Source organism: Leuciscus leuciscus (genome assembly GCF_965113295.1).
Source record: "Leuciscus leuciscus genome assembly, chromosome: 16".
NCBI classification, from domain to species: Eukaryota; Metazoa; Chordata; class Actinopteri; order Cypriniformes; family Leuciscidae; genus Leuciscus; species Leuciscus leuciscus.
In genome coordinates, this window is record NC_138740.1 from 5626034 (window position 1) to 5649642 (window position 23609).

Sequence of the window (23609 nt, forward strand, 5' to 3'; positions counted from 1 at the left end):
AAACATGTACACACACACACACACACACACACACACACTGTGTTGTCTCGTACCTAAGATCTCATTGTTCTGCATTGTTGGTCCAAATGATAATGGTGGAGGAGCTCCATTATGGAGTGAAAACAGCAGCAGATCTTAATGAGACCTCTGTCTAAGGGCACAGATGACATATTCAGATCCTCTCTCTCCTCTCCCTGCTCTCTGACCCATCCGTTTGCTGGAACACGGGTAATGAGATTGATCCAGGTCGCTTAAAACAGGGAAGAAGGGTGCAAGCAGGTGTCATCGCAGCAGAGAAAAGCTCACCCCTGCTGATTCAATTCCTACCAGTGTCTTAAGAAAGGGCACACAAATTTGCACAGTAGCCTATTCTGACACCAGGGGGACAGGAGAAATCATGATGATACGTGCATTTAAACATATTGCATATGGTGATGCAAATATACACAAAATAATCCTAATAAGCTTATTGACCTTATAGGGCGGAGATTTCAAGGCATAGGCTATGACCTTAAAGGGAAGACACATATTTATGAATCGCATTCAAATTAGGAAAAAGTGGGCGGGAATAACTTGCGTTCTGACCAATTAAATTCCTTGATCTCAAACAGCGTGGGCGGAACAGCCGCCTTGTGAGGTTCCCGTGGGCGTGGTCTGACGCAATGGGGGCGGGGCTTTAGCCGGAAGTGTGTGTGGACTGGGTCTCCTTGTCATTTGGCTTCAGTAGATTGGAGAGGAAAAGGACAGCAGCGGCAGCACAGCGAAGGGAATAGAAGTGCGCTGGTGGAGAAAAAAAAAATTAACAAAAATAATACAGAGAAACAAAAATTCAACAATGAAAAGGACGCATGAACGCTTTGTAGTTCACCAGTAACTAAACTAGTCTTTGTATATTGAAGTCAATGCCGTAGAATCGTCTACGCAAGTGATTTAAAGGTTAGCAGCTGGCTAAAGCGAGACAGGGCTGTGTCATTGAGAAGGCAGGACACGTCAAGACGAGGAAGGGAGAAAACACATAGACACTCTTGACGGATTAAAGATCCCCACTTCATAATAGCAGGTCAGCGGGTTATTCGAGCTTCTGCGTTAGTTTGCGTTGTGATATCTGGAACGAGTCCTCAGTCATCGCTCGGATCAGCCGCTAAGGTGAAAAATGAATTTATTTATTGTCTTTGTGAACGTATTTATGTTCAATCCCTAACATTACATGTGTGTTGTGGTTTTATATGTGTTAAATCGTGCAGTGTTATGCGTATTGTAGCTCGCGAGCAGAAGACGTCATCATTTTTCTGATCGAGCGTTCGTTCGTTAAAAAGGGAAGAACCTTTTTTTCCCCTCAGATGATATTTAATTTATAATAACAGATGAGGTGATTTGTCGTGTAAGCTACCTGACTGTGTTATTTTTGCGTCAGAAAAACACGGTCGAGTCGGCCTTTCGCTTGATATGAAGCCTTTTAGCAGTTCCTGTTGAATAAGCCGGTAGCCTGTTAGCTGTTAGCTGATGAGACGTCACGAATCTATAATTAGAGCCCGAGAGACCTTTATAACTTGTGTTATAGCCAGTATGGCATAGACCGTCAACATCGTCGAGGGATTAATGATATGACATGTTCATCAAATATACCTTTACTGTCAGTATATGTGACGTCTGGTGGCAGAGTGCCACATAGTCTCTCACCAAAGGGTGTCCTCAGTGTTTCCACACTATTATAAATAAATAAAGAACCTTTAACATCCATGGAACGTTTCCATTCCACAAAAGGTTCTTTATAGTGGACAAAGATTCTTACGATTATATAAAGTGTTCTTCACACTAAGAAAATAATGGTTAATAACTGTTCTCTGAAAGGTTCTTTTGGGAACCAAATATGGTTCTTCAATGGCATCACTGTGAAAACCCCCCCTTTGGAGACTTTGGGTGTGTTCACACTTGGCATGTTTGTTTCGTTTTAAAACGAACCCTGATGCAATAGTGCGGTTCATTTGAATAAGTGTGAACGCTGCCATCCGAACCCTGGTGCGCACCAAACAAGTGGACCGAGACCCCTGAAAAGATGGGTCTCCCAAACGAACTCTGGTGCGGTTCGAATGATATATGAATGCAAAATGGACCAAAGACATGTAAACGAACCAATAAGGGACGTGATGCCACAAGATGCGACCCTAAACCGGTTTGTTCTCGTCATATTCATGATGTTGCACATCACAGTTGGGTTCGGGCATCATAACCGCGTCTCCTCGCGGCAGATCTTCGGTTGGGTGTGACGGAGGGATTCCTGCCACTATTTTGACAAATTTTTTAAGCTGTTCACGAGTTCTCAGCTGGTTAAAATACCATCATATGTAGGCTACACACATACAACGAGTGCATTTAGCCCAGCACACAAAACATTGTTTTGGATGTTCGGTAAGTTCAGTCTCGAAATATAGGCTATGTCATAAAAGCCGGCCAATTAGGTTGTAAACGTATCCGTATGCCTTTAGGCTCAGTATCTTTAGCCTCGGTGTTAAAAATGCCAATGTGAACACTAAGCGGACCAAAACTACTTTTTTTTTTTTGGTCCGGACCAAACGTACCAAGTGAAGTGTGAACACACCCTTTATTTTTGCCAATAAACACACCCTTTATTAGTGTAGTGTGTCATGAATTATGTTGTGCAACTTGTGTCATGGAGTATTTTAACCATGGATATGTATTCTTTTTTTAGGGCATAGGAAGCAAGAATAACTGTTGGAGCCAGGTTGAACTGGAGAACATAAATGGGGGATTACGGGTTTGGAGTCTTAGTGCAGAACAACACTGGCAACAAGTCTGCTTTCCCAGTACGAATCCACCCTCACCTCCAACCCCCACACCACCACCAAAATGCGACCGCCAGCCCTGCCGCTTTCATAAACAGCACCCCGGCTGGGAATGGCACTAACACCGGTTCGACATGGCTATTCCCGGCAGCCGGCGCTCACAGCAACATGCAAGATGAAATCCTGGGCTCGGAAAAGCCCAAAGTCCAGCAGCAGGAGCTGCAAGAGACCCAAGAGAAACAACAACAGCTCTCGCCCGGACACCAGGAGAGTGGCATCATCTCCGAGCTGGAAAAGGCTCGCGCTGAAGAGATTAAAGTGGAGAGTGGGTCATCCGACGGGACCAACGGCAAGGAGAAGCTTCGTTTGGATTCCCCCGTGTTGACACCCTTTGACTATCAGGAGACTTCGGGACTGGGAACGGCTGCCCAATCCAGCACCTCCTCCTCCCTGACCAGTTTCAACAACTGGTCAGCTGCTATCCCCCCCACTCCTTCCACCATCATCAATGAGGACATCAGCTTCTTCAACCCGGCGGCCTCCGCCAACAACGGCCCGCTGCTGTTCCAGAATTTCTCCCACCATGTCAGCCCGGGCTTCGGAGGCAACTTCTCCCCTCAGATTGGTCCAATATCCCAGCACCACCCCCCCCACCCCCACTTCCAGCACCCCCACAGCCAGCACCAGCAGCATCGGCGTTCCCCGGCCAGTCCTCACCAGCCCCCGTTCCCGCACCGCAACGCCCCCTTCGGCCAGCTGCCGCATCTCTCCAACAGCCTGAGCAAGCCTCCCTCCCCGTGGGGCAGCTACCAGAGCCCCTCGCCCTCTCCCTCCTCCACCTCCTGGAGCCCGGGTGGGGGTTACGGCGGGTGGGGGGGGTCCCAGGGACGCGAGTATCGCAGAGGCCTGAACGGAGGCATGACGCCTCTCAACTCCATCTCCCCGCTGAAGAAGACCTTCCCCAACAACCACATGCCCCAGCAGAAGTACTCCCGCACCAGTCCCGGATTCAACCCTAAGTCCTGGATGGATGACAGCAGGAGCGAGAATATCTTCCCTTTCCAGGTGTGTGTAATATTAACATGATGATGATGTCTCAAAAATAGGTAATGATAATAACCGATATATTGGCCTGGCTGATAAAGGCCCCGTTCACACCAAGGACGAGAACTGTAATGTTTTAAAGTGGGAATTCATAGCCTGCAAGATGGGCTTTTAATAAAATGTGCATGTGCCGTAGAAAGCATAAAAAACAAAAAAACAAAAGGTGCAACATGACAAAAGAAAATGGAAGCGTTATTTTTATGTCAAGTAACAAAGATTGGACAAAAAATAGCCCTATATTAAAATAATATAAACTATAAATACAGTAATCAACATTTGAAGTGGATCAAAAAAGGTCATCAAAGTGGTCCTAAGACAAGAAGTCATGTATAACTCTGATGAATTGGATTTTGATCCACTTCAAATGTTGACAACTGTATAACAATATATTATTCTTCATTCAGTTATGTGCAATAGACTCGTTCTTTTTTGACTAGTTATCAATGGCCGATCATTTTCGGCGGCCGAAATTTCGGTGCTTCCCTATCAAAAAGGTAGGGAAACTCCAACATGATGAACTGAACTCGATCTGTCTATCTGTGAGCCGGATACAAGAATGTACAAGTACAACCTGTAGTTTTCAGGAAAGTCCTAGAGCTGACAAAATACCTTTTCTGACAAACTTAAGATATTTTGGTTCAGGGAACGTAAAGACAGAGTACACATTGTTCATTTACACGCACTACTGACATTGCAACAATACAAAGCTGTTTTTTTCGGTCACATGAGCAAAATCTCAGCAAAATTTTACAGGCGAAAAGGCATCACGCCACTTCCAAACCGAGCAGCTGTTTGTTGGTCAACGCGGCGAATTTGCATGTCCAGCTTGAACATGAGCGAAACGTCACATTCACGTGGATTCTGTATTTTGCCTGTGAAATCTTGTCAAGCAACATTAAACGTGACCGCACCTTTACGAGAACAGGGAAATCCACACCACAACTATACTGGTAATGACAAAGAGGAACGACATAGTTCAAATCGCTTTCAGAAGGATTTTTTTTGTTTTTTTTAGCTGAAACATTGACAGCCAATCAGAATCCACACGACTTTAAAGAGCTCGAACATTTAAAGTGGCAGACCGCACACATTTAAATTAAGCAGTGTTATCATCCGTTGGGTGTGTGGACACTAAAAAAGTTAACGTTCTTGGTGTGAACAGACCTTAACTGTGCCAAAATACTTAATTACAGCTATATAATGCAGATAACTTGTATATAAAATGTTTATATCAAGCATTACTCTCTATATGAAGGGTGTTGTATGTCTCTGCACTCCCATTTTTTAGTCTTCGCAACGTGTCGCAACCGCTCATTTGCACAAGCTCAGCTCAACTCTCTCACATTGCCAACAGTCTCTGTTGCTCGTGTTGTCAGAAATCGGCAGTTTACGTTGAAAATGAATGATGCCTGGTGGCTTCAAAGCTGCGGTGTCTGTCAGTGTGTGAACCCCACAAACACATGGATCGTTTTGTGCATTTGCACAGCTCTAATTTGCCTGTTTCTGCTCTCTCATGGCACATTGTGACAAATTCTGCTTGAGTTGGGCCCAAAGCAATATGTGCCAGAGGCTTGGATGACTAACTTTGCTCTGCCTGTTTTGTTTTCCAAACAGCTCTGTGAGATTTTAGTTGCTGACAACTGCTCAAAAATGAAGCGTTGCCTACCATGACACTGCCTGGGTTAGATTATTATCTTACAAAACGAATAATTGTAATGTACACATTGTCTTTTTGACCCATTTGAGTACATTTGCATAAGCCATTACGTTAATCATAGCACTACAGATTTTAAAATGTCGGCCGACCTGTTTTATTCCTGGTAGTATATTTTTGGCCTTGTGTCATACTTAACTGGAGCTAGATAGACGGATGCTATCTTAACAGATCTTAAGATGGGGCAAGGTGGTATATAATACATAAATATAAAGTTCAATTAATTTATGCTGCAGCAGCTGTAGTACGACATAGTCGTAAGTGTCTATAAGCTGTACTAGAACCACTCCTGTTTATTTAGTGAGTGTGTGTGTGTGTGTGTGTGTGTGTGTGTGTGTGTGTGTGTGTGTGTGTGTGTGTGTGTGTGTGTGTTTGTGTGTGTGTGTGTGCGTGCGCGCGCGCGCGTGTGGTGGAGGGTGGAGTGATGATTGTGATTAGATTTCTATAATTTTTTTTGTTTCAAACAGAGATTCTCCCACAGTTCTCAACAGACAATTAAACAAAATAACATGTCATTTACTAGAGGTTCTGACAAAATATTAATTGCTGCAGTCGCTCGTTAATACTTCACTTGTTTCAGTACTGGATGAATCAGCGTTTTTGATCAAATCTCTTGAATTTGATTCAACGATAAGAGTCACTTGTCGCCACCTACTGGCGTAACGATGTTATCGCTATACAATCGTTATTTGAAGGACTAAGTTACTCTCAAAAGGTGATTTGCTCTACTTTGATCGCTTCCATTGACGTGTTTATATCTGAACTATAGCCTGAACTTTTATTCTAGTACTTCTGTGATATGAATATTTGTAACACAGAAATAATGACACTGTGTGGTTGAAAAGACTTGTTTGTGAAGCTGTTTTATACCTTTACATGACAACTGTTCTCTCTGGATCAGCGGCAGCGCAAACGCAGATCTGAATGTTTCGGTGTGATTTTTGTCAAAGCTTTAATAGACGGAGCCGAGTCGTTGTCATTTAGGAATGAGATTGTGTGGGTGTTTTTAACGATTAATCATGCAGCTCTAATACTTTGGCATAGAGCTGGCTTATATGGCCATAAAAATCACAATACAATTTTTCATATCAGTCGATATCAAGAATTATCAATCAATCTTTATTTCTTTCAAGTTTAAAGGCAGATTTAAGAGCTCTTAAGTGAGTTGTAGAAACCAGACCATTAATTGTGGTTTTAAGCCTGGGACAGATGTTTATTTCATTTGTATCTTTGTTCTATTGTATTCTTCTATGCTTGTAATTTGTTTATTATTTTCAATGCAGATTCACTCCCCTACAAAATCACACCAATCAATTTAGAATGATTCATTCTTTCGAAATATTGTACAGCCCTACACATACATATATATACACATACATATATATATACACACACACACACACACACACACACACACACACACACACACACACACACACACACACACACACACACACACACACACACACACACACACACACACACACACACACACACACACACACACACACATATATACACACACACACACACACACACACACACACACACACATACATAAACACATACATACATACACACATATAAATATATACATATAAATATATATATAGTCATTGCTAAAGGGTGTTGTTAGGCATTGCCTTTATTAAAAGGTCAATTCTCAATTGTCTGAAAATATACATATCTTTCTTTTTTTCCTTTTCTTTTTTTAAAGCATAATTATGTGTCATCCTTCCCCTAAAATATATAGTCCCTGGGGATTGAGTCCTGATCCTGTTCCCCTCTCGCTTTCTGTCTCTATTGAACAAAATATAAATAAAATAAAAAAATATAACAGAGAGAACTAATTTGCAATGCAAATAATATCAGCAAAACTGTTAATTGGTTTAAAAATGGCAAGTTCCCTTTACTATATCCGGTGACAAACTATAATGGATCTAACGGGACATTAAGTCATATAATAGAATAATGTTAAATATCACAGACTTTGGAAGTAAAAATGAAGTCATCTTGTAATTTACAGTGAAAAAATGGAAACTTATTTTCCCAAAGATTTCTTAAGTGAGACTTTCCATATGATGGCATTTTGTTAAAACAATTAGGCCTATGTGTCTTGTTATTTTTTGTTTATCATTTATTTACATTATCTTATGTTGTTTAATTAATGTGCATTGCATTATTTTAGTGAATAACTACAGAGCGCTTATTAATTTAGTCTATTATACAGGCCTAAAACAGAATACTAGTGTGTAATGATGTTACTATATCAGTGAATGAAACATTATTTATTTTTTTACCGTGAATGTGAGTTAAAACCTTAAATGTTGTGGTGAAAATGATTGAAGATATCAGAATTTTGTTAAATTTGAGCATGTTGTTGTAATTTTCACGTGACCTCGGCTAGTCGTCGTATCTTGTGGTGCATTCACGTCCTCCGGGGAAGTTCTTATGAGAGGGGAAGCCGTAATTACGACATCGTACCTTCAGATCACTTTGGTCTGAGCTATGCACCTTTTCTACAGTCAATACAGCAAGATTTGTAACTCTTCTTTCTAACAAAATGATTTCTAAAGAATGCACATCCAAGAGTGTTTTTATTTAATTTATGAATCCATTTACTTTGTGGTGGCATTCATGTGCATTCAGCTCGTAAATTCAATCTTCCTCTACATGACTTGAGCGCATCATTGCCTCTTGAGTTTCATTTCATATTTAGTGTTATAGTAAGCAGTAGCTATGTCTCCATCAACCTATTTTTGTGCATTTTTGGATATTGCATAAAAACCTCTGGATGCGACCACCAAGATGCGCATAAATTAAAAAAAACTCTCTAAAAACTGCTGGGTTGTTTCAACCCATGTTTGGGTCACATATGGACAACCAACCATTGATTTAATTTTTAATCAATGGCAATTCTTTTTTTTTTTTTACATTTTTAAATCCAACGGTTAGTTTATTTTATTTTTTAATTTGATTTAATTTGATTTAATTTGATTTAATTTGATTTAATTTGATTTAATTTGATTTAATTTGATTTAATTTGATTTAATTTGATTTAATTTGATAAATATTTGAAAAAGAAAATCTTTTTTTATTTTATTTTTAATTTGTTTAATTTGTTTAATTTGTTCAATTTGTTCATATTTTAAATCCAAAGGTTGGGTTTATTTTTTTTTATACTTTTTTTTATTTTTATTCAACGGTTGGTTTAATTTTTCTTTTTCTTTTTTAAATCCAACGGTTGGTTTAATTTTTCAAAATGTTAAAATCCAACGGTTGGGTTTGTCCATATGTGACCCAAACATATGTGGTTGAAACAACCCAGAATTTTTTATAATGCATACGTTCAATTGAGTCAGATACATAATTTTTTGCTATTTATCCAATAAGAAAACATGCTCATAAACTATGATGGAAATTGGAAACACATGCCAGAACTGTGTTTCGTGTAATTTATTATGCGAAAGTGAATATATACAATGGCTTCTCCTACTGCTGCAACTTCCATTTTTCTAATTGATATGCACCAAATTATCAGGAAGTGACGATCTTGTTCTCTTCGGCTCACTGGATGGTGCTTTATTCACAAATGTTTTATGCGATATTCCCATTTTGCGCATGAGTTAAATTCGCAAATTTGGATGGAAACATGGCTACTGTCAATCCAATGGGCCATCAGTCCTCATTTGTGTCAGTGTATCCTCATTTTCGCTTGATTCCCGGGAACAGGTGCCGTCCAGATCCTCTTATCGAGGTGTTTGTGCGCAGAGCTCATCCTCTGGTATAGAGACTCGGGTCAGGCTGCAGTTTGGTGATCTAGATGTGTTCTGTTCTTTGTAAAACCAACAAACTAAAGGTATTCGATAGCACTTGGAACCTGTGGCTTCCACCGCTGAGAACAGGCAGCTCTTATTCGCAGCTATTTGCTCCAGCTGGTTGAGGACGTGATGTGATTCCCAGCACTGCATAATGTCGCTGGAAGTTTCCACAGGCACTGTGTACTCTCAGCCAAGAATATCTGATGTTTGGTGTGAAAGCAAAGGCTGTCTCCGGAGGGGGGTCAGGACACACACACACACACACACACACACACACACACACACACACACACACACACACGCACACACACTGACAGACTCACACATGAACAGGCGCTGCCGAGATGTGTAATTAAGCAGTTGCTCGGAGAGAAAATGAGAAATGGGACATGCAATGCATGATGGTGAAGATGGATATTGTGACAAGGTTAGATGATTGAAGACACTGTAAAGAAAACAGAAAAACAAAATATGGCTGTTGGAAAGTGTCTCTTTTTTTTAATCCAATTGGGCTGTTATTCCCAAGGCTCAATTAGCGATCAAGCTGACATGGAGACATTTTAAAGCTGTTTGTTTTATTTGCAAGGCCAGCTTCTGATTGGCTATTGTCATGGGGCGCAGGTGCCCACGGCAAATACTCATCTGTCGCTCGGCTAGGGTTAGTCAAGGATTTGACTGTGCGGTTGCATAATATGACACACTTTACATTTTACACTCCATGCAAATCATTCTCACACAGCCTACTTTTTTATCACGTTTTTGCCTTTCTAGCTTAATTCTGTAACGTTAGATGCCTGGGTTTTGTTACAGTAATAAGTATGGTTTGTTTGTTAGGTCACTATGCAGTGGGTCAGCCAGGTCTTTTGCTTTGTATGTTCTAGCCATCATCTTAACTCTCTATAATCTTCTTTAAAGTCTCCTATGATTGTGTGGGCTTCAGGCTGCCTCAGCACAGACATTCGCTCCACAGTTCATGAAACCGCCTCTATTCTTGGTGGTCTTTGTGGTGTGATACAAAGAAAGTGTTTTTTGGTTTTAGACTCACCCAAAAATGAAATTTCGGTCATTCAGAATCTCGTTTTTGCATTGCTTTTCCATTGTTTTTCTATGTAAACCTGCACAAGATGGACGCCATATGAGTGGAGTGCCATATTCCCTGGTCAATGTATGTGCTTTCATTGAATGATCAATAGCAGCGGGATGTTTTTTTTGCATTGAACTGGAAAAAAAGTAGTGCATTTGAAATTTTTTACCTTGGTGTAACCTTAAAACAGAGTTAATTTGATCAGTCAAGCAATAGGCCTATGTTACATGGCATATGTATTATTATTATTTTTCTCAGTTCAACAGGGCTCTAGACTTACATTTGAGAGCATTTGCACCAGTGCCACCAAGTTCTCCAGATGGTGGCACCAACACCTGATCTGCTAGCACCAAAAATAATGAATAATTATTAATTATATAGGATATTAGTATTACATGTTTGTTTGTTGGAAATGCACGTTTGACAGTTGCAGTATCTTGAGCTTGAGATGCGGATGTAAATTTATATATATAAAATATTAAAAAACTGATTACATTCCATTGCTACTTAAATACGTCTATGTTATAATTATAATATTATACAATTCATTATTGTTATCCCACATTTCTGCCACCATGGTTACAGTTAGTGTTACTACAGTAAATTCATGGTAAATGTTGGTGATTTGTGGGTTGAAAAGCCAGTGTTTCCCCTGTTTTCTGCATCCGTGTAGTTAAAGTTTTGTCTGGCTTTAGTGGAGTAGAGCCAATACTGGTGTGATTAGGAGAACTCGAATGCTTCTCACTGGATCTCACAGCGCTGTTTTAGTGATCGAGACCGGTCAGCAAGTGAACGCATTCGCTCTAGCTCATCTAGTCTTGTGAGCCGAGCTGATGAATGGTTCGTGTGGCACGGTTCACTTCGTGTAGCGCTGTTTCGTTTGGCGAAAAAAGGTCACAAATGAGAGACCATTTAGTCGCAGTCTAGAGCCCTGTACAAATAAATAGGCTTCTGTTGATGGCATATGTTTTTAGACTAAACTGCTTTAAAGGACAACTAACTATTACATTTGTCATCATCTTACTCAGTCATGTTGATTCAAAACCAATAATGTTTTCTTAATTTTTCAAAACTCAAACCGGAGAGATTTCTGTCCCTTCAGTGAAATGTTGCTTTATATGATGAGATTTCTGTCCTTTCTTTGCTTTATATGATGAACAGATTTAATTTAGGCTTTTATTCTTATATATATAGCTTATATGTCGATCGTTGTTTAGATGTTAATAAAAGCTTAGCCTAAATTGAATCTGCTAATCTTATTAAGTGATCGAATGTCTTCACAAGACTTGGATGAAGCTGCTCGATTCACATGGATTTGTTATACGACACGTTTTATGACCTTTTTGGATCTTCTTCTAAGTTGTGGTTACCTGGACTGACGGTGGAGGGAAATAAACCTCAGGTTTCATTAAGATATCTTAATTTATGTCTTGTGGGTTTAGAACAACATGAGGGCGAGTAAATGACTGAACTTTCCCTTTAATGTTTAATATTTGCCTTCAACTCGGAGTTCTGAAGTTGTATTTATTTATTTCTTGTAATGCTGCTGTAGTCATTAACTGTAGTGATATATATTTTTTTTTTTTCAGTTGTCAAAATGCAACTGTATTTTGTGATCAAGTTCTCCAATGGGAAAAGGTCTACGGTTGAGATATGACCATGACGCTCATGGTTATTTGACCATCTATCTGACCGAGCGCTCTTTCTACACTTTAATTACTTTATCAGCGGAGTCAGTTGCGCTCCCCTGTGGAAAGTTTCCATACCCCCTGCCTTCCCAACCGTGCGGAAAAGGCCGGATTAATAGGCTTTAGAGTGATTTGATGTGGAAGGCTTTGAAATACCTTTTGCTGCAACATAAAAAACAATGTCAAGCCTATGCCGCTCACTCTCCCCGTCTCCCCTTTTCATTAGTTTAGCCGTGACATTTCAGATTAATGTCGTTCCTAAAATCACCCGTAACATGCCACACTTAATCACTCACATCAGGGCGTTCCATCAAGGTCCCTTTCTGAAAAGCTCACAGCAGACTCTTTCCATATCGCTTGAACCATGATGACCTGAAAACATGCCCCTGGTGGGTAAAGGCCTTTGAGTCAGCAAGCCCTGTGCACAGTCTAATTATAGTTAAACCCGAAATAGCTCTCGCGTTAAGGAGTGGGACGTGCTTATTAACACCTTTTTAATAAGACATGGTGTATAGAATGCAGTTTTTGTTCAATGGTGGCTTCAGTGGGGTTGGTTCTTCATCAAAGGGCTCTCAGCAGAATGCACTGTGCAGTTATTCTGAATTCGGCCTTTGGCCCGCTCTCGTGTTCAGCATCAGCGCGTCAGTGGCATAAGTGCCCTGCGTGAGCACACGGGCTCTCTAAGCTGAGGGGGATGAGTGGTGCTCTGAAGGTCCCAGCGGTTGCCAGATCTGACTGAGCACGAGCAGATTGTGCCGTTAATCACGGCACCAGCCAGTTCAGATGGAAGCTGCGTTATGTTGGAGATCAGGTACAACACATTGGCTATTTATATAAATAGCCGGCTGAACCCGGTGGCTTCGTATATGCAGCAGTGAGCAGGTTTCTTGTGTTTAAAACGTTAATAAAGGTGTTAAAGCCAACAACAGCCGTTTTGAAAACCTTACTGTATTATTATTTTACAGTAAATACTGTTAAATTGACAGGTTTTGGACGTGAAAAAGATCAAATCATTGTATGATTTACAGTGAAAAAAATGTAATTGACATTCCCACAATTCCCTGCGTGACACTTCACATTTGATTTTTCTTCACAGTTTTTCTTAGTTTTTTTAATCTGTTATGTACATTACTGTTTTATGTTACACTTAATGTTGTTAAATTAATGTTTATTGCATTTCATGCGTGTTACCATGATGGTGTTTAGTGTTTGTGTGAATGACACTGTGCAGTTTCTATATATTATCATTAATTTTCTCGGGCTTGTGGAAAAGCTGCTTTTGATGAGCTTTGATTCATCATGTGACTCTAATCACCACTGTGGTTGTCAGTGTGTTACAATGGTACAAAACTTATATTAGCCTAGTACTTCAATACGTCGGTAAATTAACATTATATCATTATGAAATAAAAATAATTTTACTGTAAATTTAAGTTAAGTCTGTAAAACCTAAAATATTGCTACTGTATTTTTTACAGTAAATTTTATGGATTTTTAATTATTTTTTATAGTGTAGTATTAATATTAGTTTTAAATGGGCCATGGGTTGTTTTAGGCCTGAATCACACTTATGCAAGAATGGGGAAAACAAAGCATGATTCCGCATATAATGCTGGCGTTCACAGCTACTGCAGCTTCCTTTGTGGACATTAACATGTCGTGACTTTGTGGAGAATAACATCTAAAGGCTGGAATACACTATGGCTTTTAAAATCTGGACTGGTTTTAGAGCACTATGTGTCAAATACTCGCCGACTTTGTTAATGGTTCTAGAGGAGAAACTTGACATCATACACTAAACGACTGAGGATTACTCATTACCAGACCTTCAAGTCGTCACGAACACAACAAACCCGCGTAGAAACATGTACCTCTTTGCATGACAATGTGATTTTAAAATTGAAATCAAAATTTAAAACATGTTTGTTGTCCTCCGACTGAATAAAATCATTGTCTGAAGCAAAACAATTTTTGAAAGTTTGTGGCGTGCCCATTATACACTTTTGGCAACTATTGTCGACACATCCAGACTGCAGATCGGGACAAAAATCTTGGCTAAAGTGAAGTCATAGAAGCTTTAAGGGACCGTTCACACAGAAAAGGTTTCTGCATTCCACTATGCTTTTTTTTTTTTTTTTTTATAGTTTTTCTATATTTACATTGAAGGATGTGTCAGAGTCTCATGTGTGACACAGTGATCTAAAAATGCAGCGCTCCCATTAAAGTAGTTCAACTTAAAAAAAAAAAAACACGTCTAGACCTTGTTTTTTTTCCCCATTCCACTGCCCTGCCCTGGTGAACTTCTCCTTCAAATGGATAGTTCACAAAAACTGAGGATTCTGTCATTTTACCCTCATGTCATTTGAAACCAGTTTGGAAAAGTCTGTTTTTGAACCCCCATTTGACTTTCATTGAAAGGACAAAATTGTCTTTAACAGCAGAAAGTGAGTCATGCAGATTTTGAACCATATGAGTGTGAGTAGTTTTGAGTGGTTTATTCCATTATTGGCGCTAGGGATGCTAACGGTTAATCGACAATCGATTAATTGTCTATAATAATTGAATCATTCAAACTTCTCAATCGTCGATTAAGCAAGGTCATGCACATGTGTGCTGCTCAACCACGAGACGCGTATGTTTGGGACCATTTTACATTAAGGCTAGATTTGCACCTTCATGACTATAAGTTTGCGTGTGCATTCACAGCCTTTTGTTTTGTGCAAATGTAAGTTGTAATATGATGTTTATTTTGTGTAGGCCTATATCTGATTTACTTCCTATAGGATGCATTTGGTTAAGAATTAACGAGGCATAAAGCGTGTCAATAACTATGATTGGGAGTGTCATATTACATAAGATTATCAAGAGAACAATATATTGTAATAAAGCATTGTGAATTCTTTGGTTTTTTATTTGCCGTTTCAGCGTGTTGCTCCAGGAAGAGCATGTTAACTAGTTCAAGTTCACTTGTGCATTCGTGTCATTTTGTGCTGTAACCATTTTTAATATTATGTTTATTTTGTATATGTCTGATTAATCTGATATAGGTTGCGTTTCGTTGAGTGAAATAACCCGCTAGCAAAGGGCTTCAGTTTACCGGTGTTCATTCAGCGTGTGCAGATCAAACAGCAATGCACGACTAATAATAACTAAGATTGGGACTGTCATATCACATATCATTATTATGAGAACACTTTTGTAATAAATCGCTGTGAATTCATTGGGTTTAGTTGCAGTGTTTCAGCGTGTTGCTCCAGGAAAAGCACGTCCACAAGGGTTACACATTCTGACTAGCACGCATTTGAGGCGGCATTGGTGACACGTATTAGTCATTATATATTTGATTAAGAAAAAATTAAATGATCAATCACATCGACTTATTTTACAATCCTACTAGCCCTTTATTTAGACTTACAACCCTTCTCATTCATTTACTGAGGAACATGTGGTTTTAAGCAGCATTTGCACACCCTGTCATGCTGTTGGCTATATGCCACTGCAGTGTTAAGGCTAACAATTAATTGATGAATGGGAATTTATGTAAATTGGCATCCCTAATTGGCGCAGACATTTGAAGGGAACTCTGTCACCCCTTTACGTGCGGAGGTTTGTTACTCTAATGCTTTGGTCATGCGTTTGCGTCTGTGTTGACGTAGTTGCATAGAATTGTCTTTCTGACCTTCAAGAAACAGGAAGACCTAGATTCTGTTATCGTTTGCTTTTGGTGGACAATAGAAAGACAAATCTTGAGTCTGAGGTGTGTTTAATATAAGTCGAGACCTCTGATCCAGTTTAAGACGCATGATTGTGCTGAATCATGAGGTAAAGGGAATATCCTAATCCATTTAAAGTCATCGTTGATTTACCTTGTTCAACAAGCCAATGTCAGATGCAATTAGGCTATTTTGATCTAGGTAAGAATATTCCTGAACCTGTGTTTTTTAAGGTTCTGTATGAGCCATTTGTCATGTAAATAGCTAATCTCAGGCTTTATCTCTTTGTTAAAGATGGCTTTCTCCCTTTTAAATATTATCTCTTTGTTAAAGATGGCTTTCTCCCTTTTAGATATGATTGTGCGCATGGTTTGACTTGTTAACATTGTCTGTCGGTCATTGTAACCCAACCGTATAAACCCATAGGAACCGTCAAGTGGAATCATCTTTGCTAGTGTTTTTTTTTATCAAGCCGCTGTGCTTTCTCAGCCAGTTTTTCAACCTTTGTGTTTATAAGTCATGTCAATCATTAGACTTGTCACACAGACATTAGCCACATGATCTAGGGGTCAAGTGAGTAGTGAGAACAAAATTGGATTTATACTTTGGTCTAGAGCCTCTGTTGAGCCTTTTTCTTTGTGACTTGCTTTCAACAGGATATAGTTCTTTGAGATGAACAAAAGCACAACAGCTTGAACTCTATTGTAGATGAAAGGGATACTCCCGCAGAGCTGAGGGATATGAGAAATGCCATCGTAGTTGTGTGTGTTTCTTCTTGATACCCATCCTCCTTTTCTCCCCTCACAGGATCGTCCCCGTTCATTCGATGGCTTTAACATGCATTCTCTGGAGAACTCTCTGATTGACATCATGAGGGCTGAGCAAGACACTCTGAAAGGTAAGATAAGAGTCCACGAAAGGAGATTGTGTGTCAAAGTACCGTATTGATGTCCAAAAACCTTTGTCCTGCTCACGTGGTTTAAGTTGCTTTGCTCTCTCTGTAATCAAATGGAAGCTGTAGCTGGCTTGTCCTCCAGTGAGGGGTCGTTCACACAGTTGGGTTTCTGCTTTTCTTTTTCTATGCACTAAACAAATGTTTGCCCATTGTGGTCGCATAGTACTACTTTTGAAGACTCTTGCTTCTGAAATGACATGGCTTTCAAAAAACGTTCAACTTTTAACTTACTAAAAGGTTGTAGTTTGGCGTAGTCAGTCTTCCAGCGGGAAAGTTGCGCCGGCCAAACCGAACGATAGAGCGGCGGCCGCTTATGACGTCACGGCCGGGTCGCGCCGGCGCATCGAAGCTGATGAAACCATTGTCTAGTGTGAATAGGTGTTCGTGTGTGTATTCAAATGCAAAGATTATGTGTTAAGTAGAGATGCACGATATATCGGCCACCATATCGGTATCGGCCGATATATGCACATTTTTTAGGTTATCGGTATCGGCCGATATATGCAAATTTTTTAGGTTATCGTTATCGGCCCGACAAGAAAATTTGTCCGATATATTAAAGCCGATAAATAATGTATTATTTCCTTCAGCTGAGACACTTCAGATGCGCACTGTTCACCATGATGGCTTTAAATTTGCTTGAAATATGATTGGAATCACTTCAAATAAGGAAAATTCAGTTTTGTGCTGTGATATCGGCTTCATAAAATTGTGTTTTGGGACATGGCTTTTAATTTCGAAACTTTAGTTTTTGTAATCAGGCTCTCAAAAAGTATACACAAATTTGGATTTCGATTTATCGGCCAATATATCGGTTATCGGCTTTCAAATGTAAAGAGTTATCGGTATCGGCCAAAATTTTCATATCAGTGCATCCCTAGTGTTAAGTGAATGGATTATGTGTTTATTATTAATATATATATATAATATATGGGAATGGATTATTATTGATTATCAAATAGATTAGGTATTTGTAGTAAATGTTAGCCTATATGTTCCGGAAAATGGTGTGGCCCAAAAAGGGGCGGGTTTAAGACAAGGCCAAACCTGAAGTCAGGACTTGTTTACCAAGTCGATGCAAAAGTGCTACGGTAGTGCCTCGAGCAAACACCAAACCCTTTAGTATACTGTGGATACCTGTTTTTGCCTGTATATAGTTTTTTTGTTGGAGTATTTTCTGGTTTATTTTTCCCTTTTGTTGTTTCTTTGGTACTTTAGTCATTTTTTTTGTTTTGTCATTTTTGTGGGCACTATTTTCTACACTGTGGACAAACCTCTCTTGACACTGTAAATAAATTCCACCTTGTGCGAGTGCGCCATCATTTCTACACCCCTTTACGGACTCACGTCTCTCCCCGAAGGCAAGCTGGTGGGCTCGTCTTCATCACAATCCGCAAACGTTCAGCCGCATATAGATCAAAACTGCCGAACGTCACAGAGAAATACGTCAAAACGGTGGAAGCTTTGGGGGTTTTGAAGCACTCGATCTACTCCATCTGTGTATTCATCATCGTTCTGAATCCGATTCTGGCAAAGTCTTTGACGAAAAACATTATTTTCTCAGCTTTTTGTTGGAAATCATATGTTGATTTGATGAAGCTCCAGTTCTGTTCTCCATTTATTTATTTATTCATTTATTTGGTTATTGCATCACTTTCATATTCTTGTTTTACGGCAGCAGAAAACGGATCGCAAAGCAGTCCTTGAGGCTTCACCTTTGATATCAGTTGTAAATGCATTCAAACAGCAGTTAATGAGCACATGACGTTATTCCAAGCGTGTATTAGAGCATGTTCTGGAGCAGACAGTGGATCTAATCTTTTTTTATGGTCACTGCTGGCTTACAGCCGCTTGTTATTTCCCAATTGAGCAGAATGGGATTACAATGAAAAAAAAAAAGAAAGTGAACGGGCATTAAAACGTTTCCTTTTTGCCTTTGGAGACTTGTTACCTTTGTGCTCTCTCCAGTGGCATTTTCTACCCTTGTGTTTTCTTGCGTACTTATGTAGATTTCTTTAACAACAGATGTGGTGTTAAATTTTTTGGTGTGAGAGTGAGCAGCTGTAAAAAGCGGCCCATTAGTGCTGAATCATTGCACGCCCACATACACACGCACATACACACAAACAGAGCAAAAAGAGAGATAAAGCTCTGTGTTGACCTGCAAACAGTGGTGTGTGTGTGTAACGCTGAAGCTTACACTGTTCTTCATAAACACATCAGTCTGCTTTCAGGACATGGAGAGTTTGTGAATTGTAAACTTGTAATCTGTGGCGGTGGTTTGAAGGGGACTGTTACATTTTGTTTTATTTTTACGTGCATTTTCATAAATGGTAATAAGAACACCTGCAATAAGGTAATCAACGTGAAATCAGATTTGACCCCATTTACTTTCTTAATTAACGTCACTGGTCTGATCGTCTATGTGCACGCTATTCTGTAAATGAAAATATGAAAAACAAAGGCTATTTTAAGTCTTTATATTTAACTGCACATTGTCATATGAACAGTCAGTCTGTAATTTTCCTAATTAAAGTTTCACAGCTCTGAGAGTTCAGTAAGTGAGTCAGATGTTGATTCAGAAACTGCTCTGACGGGTTCAGCGAGTTCATTCAGTGAACAATTCATCAGGCTGATTTAACACATGATGAGTTTGTGGGTGCTCTCGAATGATTCACCATAGAAATCGACTCATAAAAATCATTTGTTTGTGAATCAGATTGTTCTTTTTGCTTGTTTTTGCCTACAGCCTTCAAGGACAACTTGGTTCGGTTGTTTTCTTCCCATTTCAGGCACTCTCTTTTGTCTCATCACATTCGGCTCACACTTTAAGCTCGCAGCTCAGGTCAAATATAATTTAGTTTGCCGTGGCTCTGCAGATTCATGGTGTTAGCAACGCTGTTTCAGGATTGACCTCCACAATCAACTTGAATTCAGGCCTGCTTCTGTTCTGGTGTTTTCCATCAATTCTTGATGCATAAAGTCCTCTGCCATTTTATTTTTCTCATTGAAGATCACAACAAATCATGTTACTGAAGTAAAAATGGGATGCAAATGCCATTTCATGACTTTAAACAGGAGCATTTGATGTCCTATTTTGTATTTTTACACTTTTTGACCATGCTTAATGCAGTTAACACACTGTGGATAGGGTGACCACCATCAAACAAACCAAATGTGGGACGATTATAAGTTTGTGTGGGACAATGTGGGACATGTTACCAACACCAAAACATAACCTGAAACTGTTATATAATGTCTGTCTAACTTGACAAAAACATTTGTATTCTGCCTTTCAGCTGATAAAAGTTCTTTGTTCTTTAGTCCCTTCCAGAAAACACCATCACATCACAATGTAAGATCACATGTCTTTATTTTACATGCCATTTAAATTCAACATCACTGAGCCCAAAGGCAGCGGCATCATGCAGATCACTGTTTTTGAAACCGTTCTGACCAAGTCCAACTAAAATCCAACAAAACAAATAATGAACAAATATAATACAAAACCAAAACTTAATACAATACCAAAAACATTCATATTTTTAGAAAGTATGTGAATTAAAACAAGAAGTTGATTAAATTCTGTTAAATAAAAATTTGAATGCACCGAATTATCCATTTGTTTTCTGACAGGAACACATGGAACGAATCACCTCTCCACATTTTGATTGACAGCCGTCACAACCTACTAGTGACCGCGTTTACTCCTTTCTTATCAACCATTGGATAGGATTAAAAAAACGGCTGTTGTATTTGTACTTCTGACGAAGCGCTGTTAAAAAGGTGAAAAACTGCGCCGCAAAAATAATAAATAAAATGCTTTCTTAAAAAGGCAAAAGAACGCATGCACGTTTTCTTAATATGATAATTAAAAACATATAGACTGATGAAAATGCAGGACATTTTCTCAATATGCGACGTGCGGGACAAGGGGTGAAAATGCTGTGCGGGACAACGCAAAGCGTCCCGTGGTCACCCTAACTGTGGATTTAAAAACACACACAATGAAATCTCTGTTGGAGGGTTTCTTGAATCAAAACTGCTCTCTCTCTCTCTCATAAATAGTAATTTAATAACCAAATGAGTACAAGCCTCAGGGTCAGCATCTCTCTAGAAGAGCGTAACTGTCCCCTCAGACCCAGAAGAGTGACCCCGCAGACACCAGCCCAGTGTGGCAGAGATGACAAACAAGAGACGGGGAACAGAAGTAGTCCAGTGTACAAGTTGCTTTGAATGGCTTCCAGCATTGTCCTTTGCTTGTAAAAGAGCTCTCTGTTCTTGCTAAAGCAACAAAATGGTGTGCTGGCCCTGTCCACCAGACTGCTCTCGCAGTGAACAACAGGAGGAGGGGGCGGCCAGAGCCATGTTAACACCACTGAGAGACGCAAACCGTGATGTTTCCTCTCATTCTTCTGCAAGAGGCGGTTCGCCGTGAGAATGAAAGTGATCTCCATCCGGGAGAGTATTGTGAGACACCCGGAAATACGTTCTGACTTGTAGTGAACAGTCACTATGACACTTGAAATGTAACACCTGAAAGCCTATAAACGCACCTTCTGATGACCGTTTTCATCAGTTATTCCTGTGAGGAGTAGAATGGCGTTTTTTTTAGGGATGTGCACCTTCAACACGGAGAACTCTTCACGTTCAGATGAGTCTTGTGAACCATGTCAGTGAGTTAGTACCCCAACCTCAAACCTTGTAAGTTTGCGTATGAATCAGTCGTCGTTCACAAGTGACTCACTGAACCACACACACACACCTGCAAACCCAAGGTTTTTTGGCAAGGTGTGCGGTTTTGACATTGAAATAGGCCAATCACTTGATTTGTGCAAATCTGGGTCAAGCCGGAGTGTGTTATTTGAGGGTTTGGGTGGGTTCACAAGCCTTCCTATTTTTGTCAAAACTCGTATTACTGTAAAGTTGTTTGAATCATATTTTTTGTTGTTGTCATTTTTATGGTTAGGGGTGTTACTTTAGACATTGGTGTTGTTTCAACACAGCGTTGCTGCATAAATATGTTGCTCTACTCTGACATCAGAATTTTCTGAAACTATTTCAACTTCTGAATCCAAGAAATGTTTTTGTTTTTTTCTTTTGTATAACATCTGTAATGTGGATTGTAGATTTAATGAGACTTACATCAGTCTAATTACTGGGCGGTTGTTTTTATGACAAACAATGTGTAAATCAGTTTTGTTGTGCAAACAAAATTTTAAGCATTTAAATTGTGAAGAAAAATATTATTAGTTATGGTATAACACAAAGTCCAGTTGTGTGGTTGGATCAACTGTAAGGGAACTTTGTTTAGGTGACATTTAACTTGTTTTTGCTTCTGAACAGCCACCTTTACCAAGTGACAAATAACGTACATTCAAGTGTGAAACTACAGACCTGTTACTCTCATGTGTATTAATACAAACGTGCTTCGTGTCATTTCAAACATGCGGCTGATCTATACCCTCCTCTCTCGAAGGTCGCCTCGGATTCACCCATCCCGGAGGAGACAGCCCCTTGCCCATAAATGGTATGTACATGTATTATACTGGTTTAGTGTGCTTGTGGCTCAAGCTGAAGGCTGGGCTGGACAGACCCAACAAGCTGGTGTTAAAATAGTCTGCATGTTTCTGTCAAGGAAGCACTAAAGTAGGTTTAGTTAGGAGCACTTTGTCTTACTAGTTCAGTGGTCATTTGATTGGCTGATAGGACTGTAGCGTTTCATTTGAGGCATGAGGTAATGCAAATATTTATAGTTTGCCAGTTTCACCTCAATTAAGACAAATGGAGAATATTAGTATATATATATCATCATATTAGCGTGTATTATCTTGTATGGTTGTGCTAAAATCTCAATCAAGCTTGTTTTTTTGGATGTATGAACATATCTTGATTTATAAAATTTACCATCATTTCAACTAGGCTAAGTAAATTTGAATTGTTAAATGCAAAAAATAAAATATTGATAAAATGTAGTATACATGCAAATAGTCGACATGTTTTTCCACTTTTTTTTTTTTCTCTCTTAATGAAACTAAAGGAAGTATTATTACATTTGTGGATTGTTTGAACCGTTTCACTTGAGTATTACTTCCCACTGAAGTTTAAATCAGAAATGCTAATAAACGTGTCAATACTCACTAAATTGTGTCTCTGGTGAAGAATAGTCATTCGGTTATCGGCAGGAGGATAGGCTGAATCACACAAGTGCTTCCTTAAAAAAATACATGCAGACTTCTGAGTCACTGAGCCAAGACAATCCAGACAGTTTTAGTTTGAGTCCTATTTGAGCACTTTGGGCAACAAACTGTGTAGATTTTGCACGATTTTGATCATAATCATCCAGATTAGTCGGCTAACTGATCTAAACTGGCACATACTTTTCAACACAATAGTTTAAAACGTGAAATTGATTCAGTCAGGTTTGGTATAAAAGGCATAGAAAAACCACATTTTTCTGGTTTAGTCAGGAAGTTCACTTTTTGATTGGGGATGTGTTACTTCACGTGTGATCATTTTATTTTACATGCAGCGAGGAATTATGGGAGGCGACGAGGTAAAGACAACTTTTAACAAATCCAAATGAGCAAAATGAAAAAGACTTTCAAACTATCATAATTATCGGTGGAATAATCCAGCATCTGCATGACATGTTTTGGGGCGTTGTTAATTGTTTGCATGAACACTTGCAACCTTCATTTTCATTTGTGTATCGATTGTGTGCTT

At 39.4% G+C, this 23609-nt stretch overlaps 1 protein-coding gene and 2 long non-coding RNA genes across 4 annotated transcripts in view; 2 read left to right on the forward strand and 1 right to left on the reverse strand.

Annotated features, from left to right (window-relative positions):
• Positions 1–714: 714 nt before the first annotated feature.
• The window catches only part of cpeb4b (cytoplasmic polyadenylation element binding protein 4b), a 36483-nt gene continuing 13588 nt past the window's right edge, over positions 715–23609 (forward strand). The window contains exons 1-5 of one of the 2 annotated variants that reach the window (XM_082141279.1): positions 715–1146; positions 2711–3869; positions 16736–16826; positions 22363–22413; positions 23416–23439. In XM_082141279.1, coding sequence (XP_081997405.1) covers positions 2763–3869; positions 16736–16826; positions 22363–22413; positions 23416–23439 — 1273 coding nt within the window. In that variant the 5' untranslated portion in view covers positions 715–1146; positions 2711–2762. The remainder of the gene's footprint in view (positions 1147–2710; positions 3870–16735; positions 16827–22362; positions 22414–23415; positions 23440–23609) is intronic. The other variant, XM_082141280.1, reaches the window with a different exon arrangement.
• Positions 16833–21396, forward strand: LOC309478030. Its single transcript, XR_014198768.1, has 2 exons — positions 16833–17363; positions 17400–21396. It is a non-coding gene; the product is annotated as an uncharacterized lncRNA (long non-coding RNA).
• On the reverse strand, positions 18500–22356 carry LOC309478035. The gene is made up of 2 exons (XR_014198772.1): positions 19200–22356; positions 18500–19151 (listed from the first exon to the last, which is right to left on the reverse strand). It is a non-coding gene; the product is annotated as an uncharacterized lncRNA (long non-coding RNA).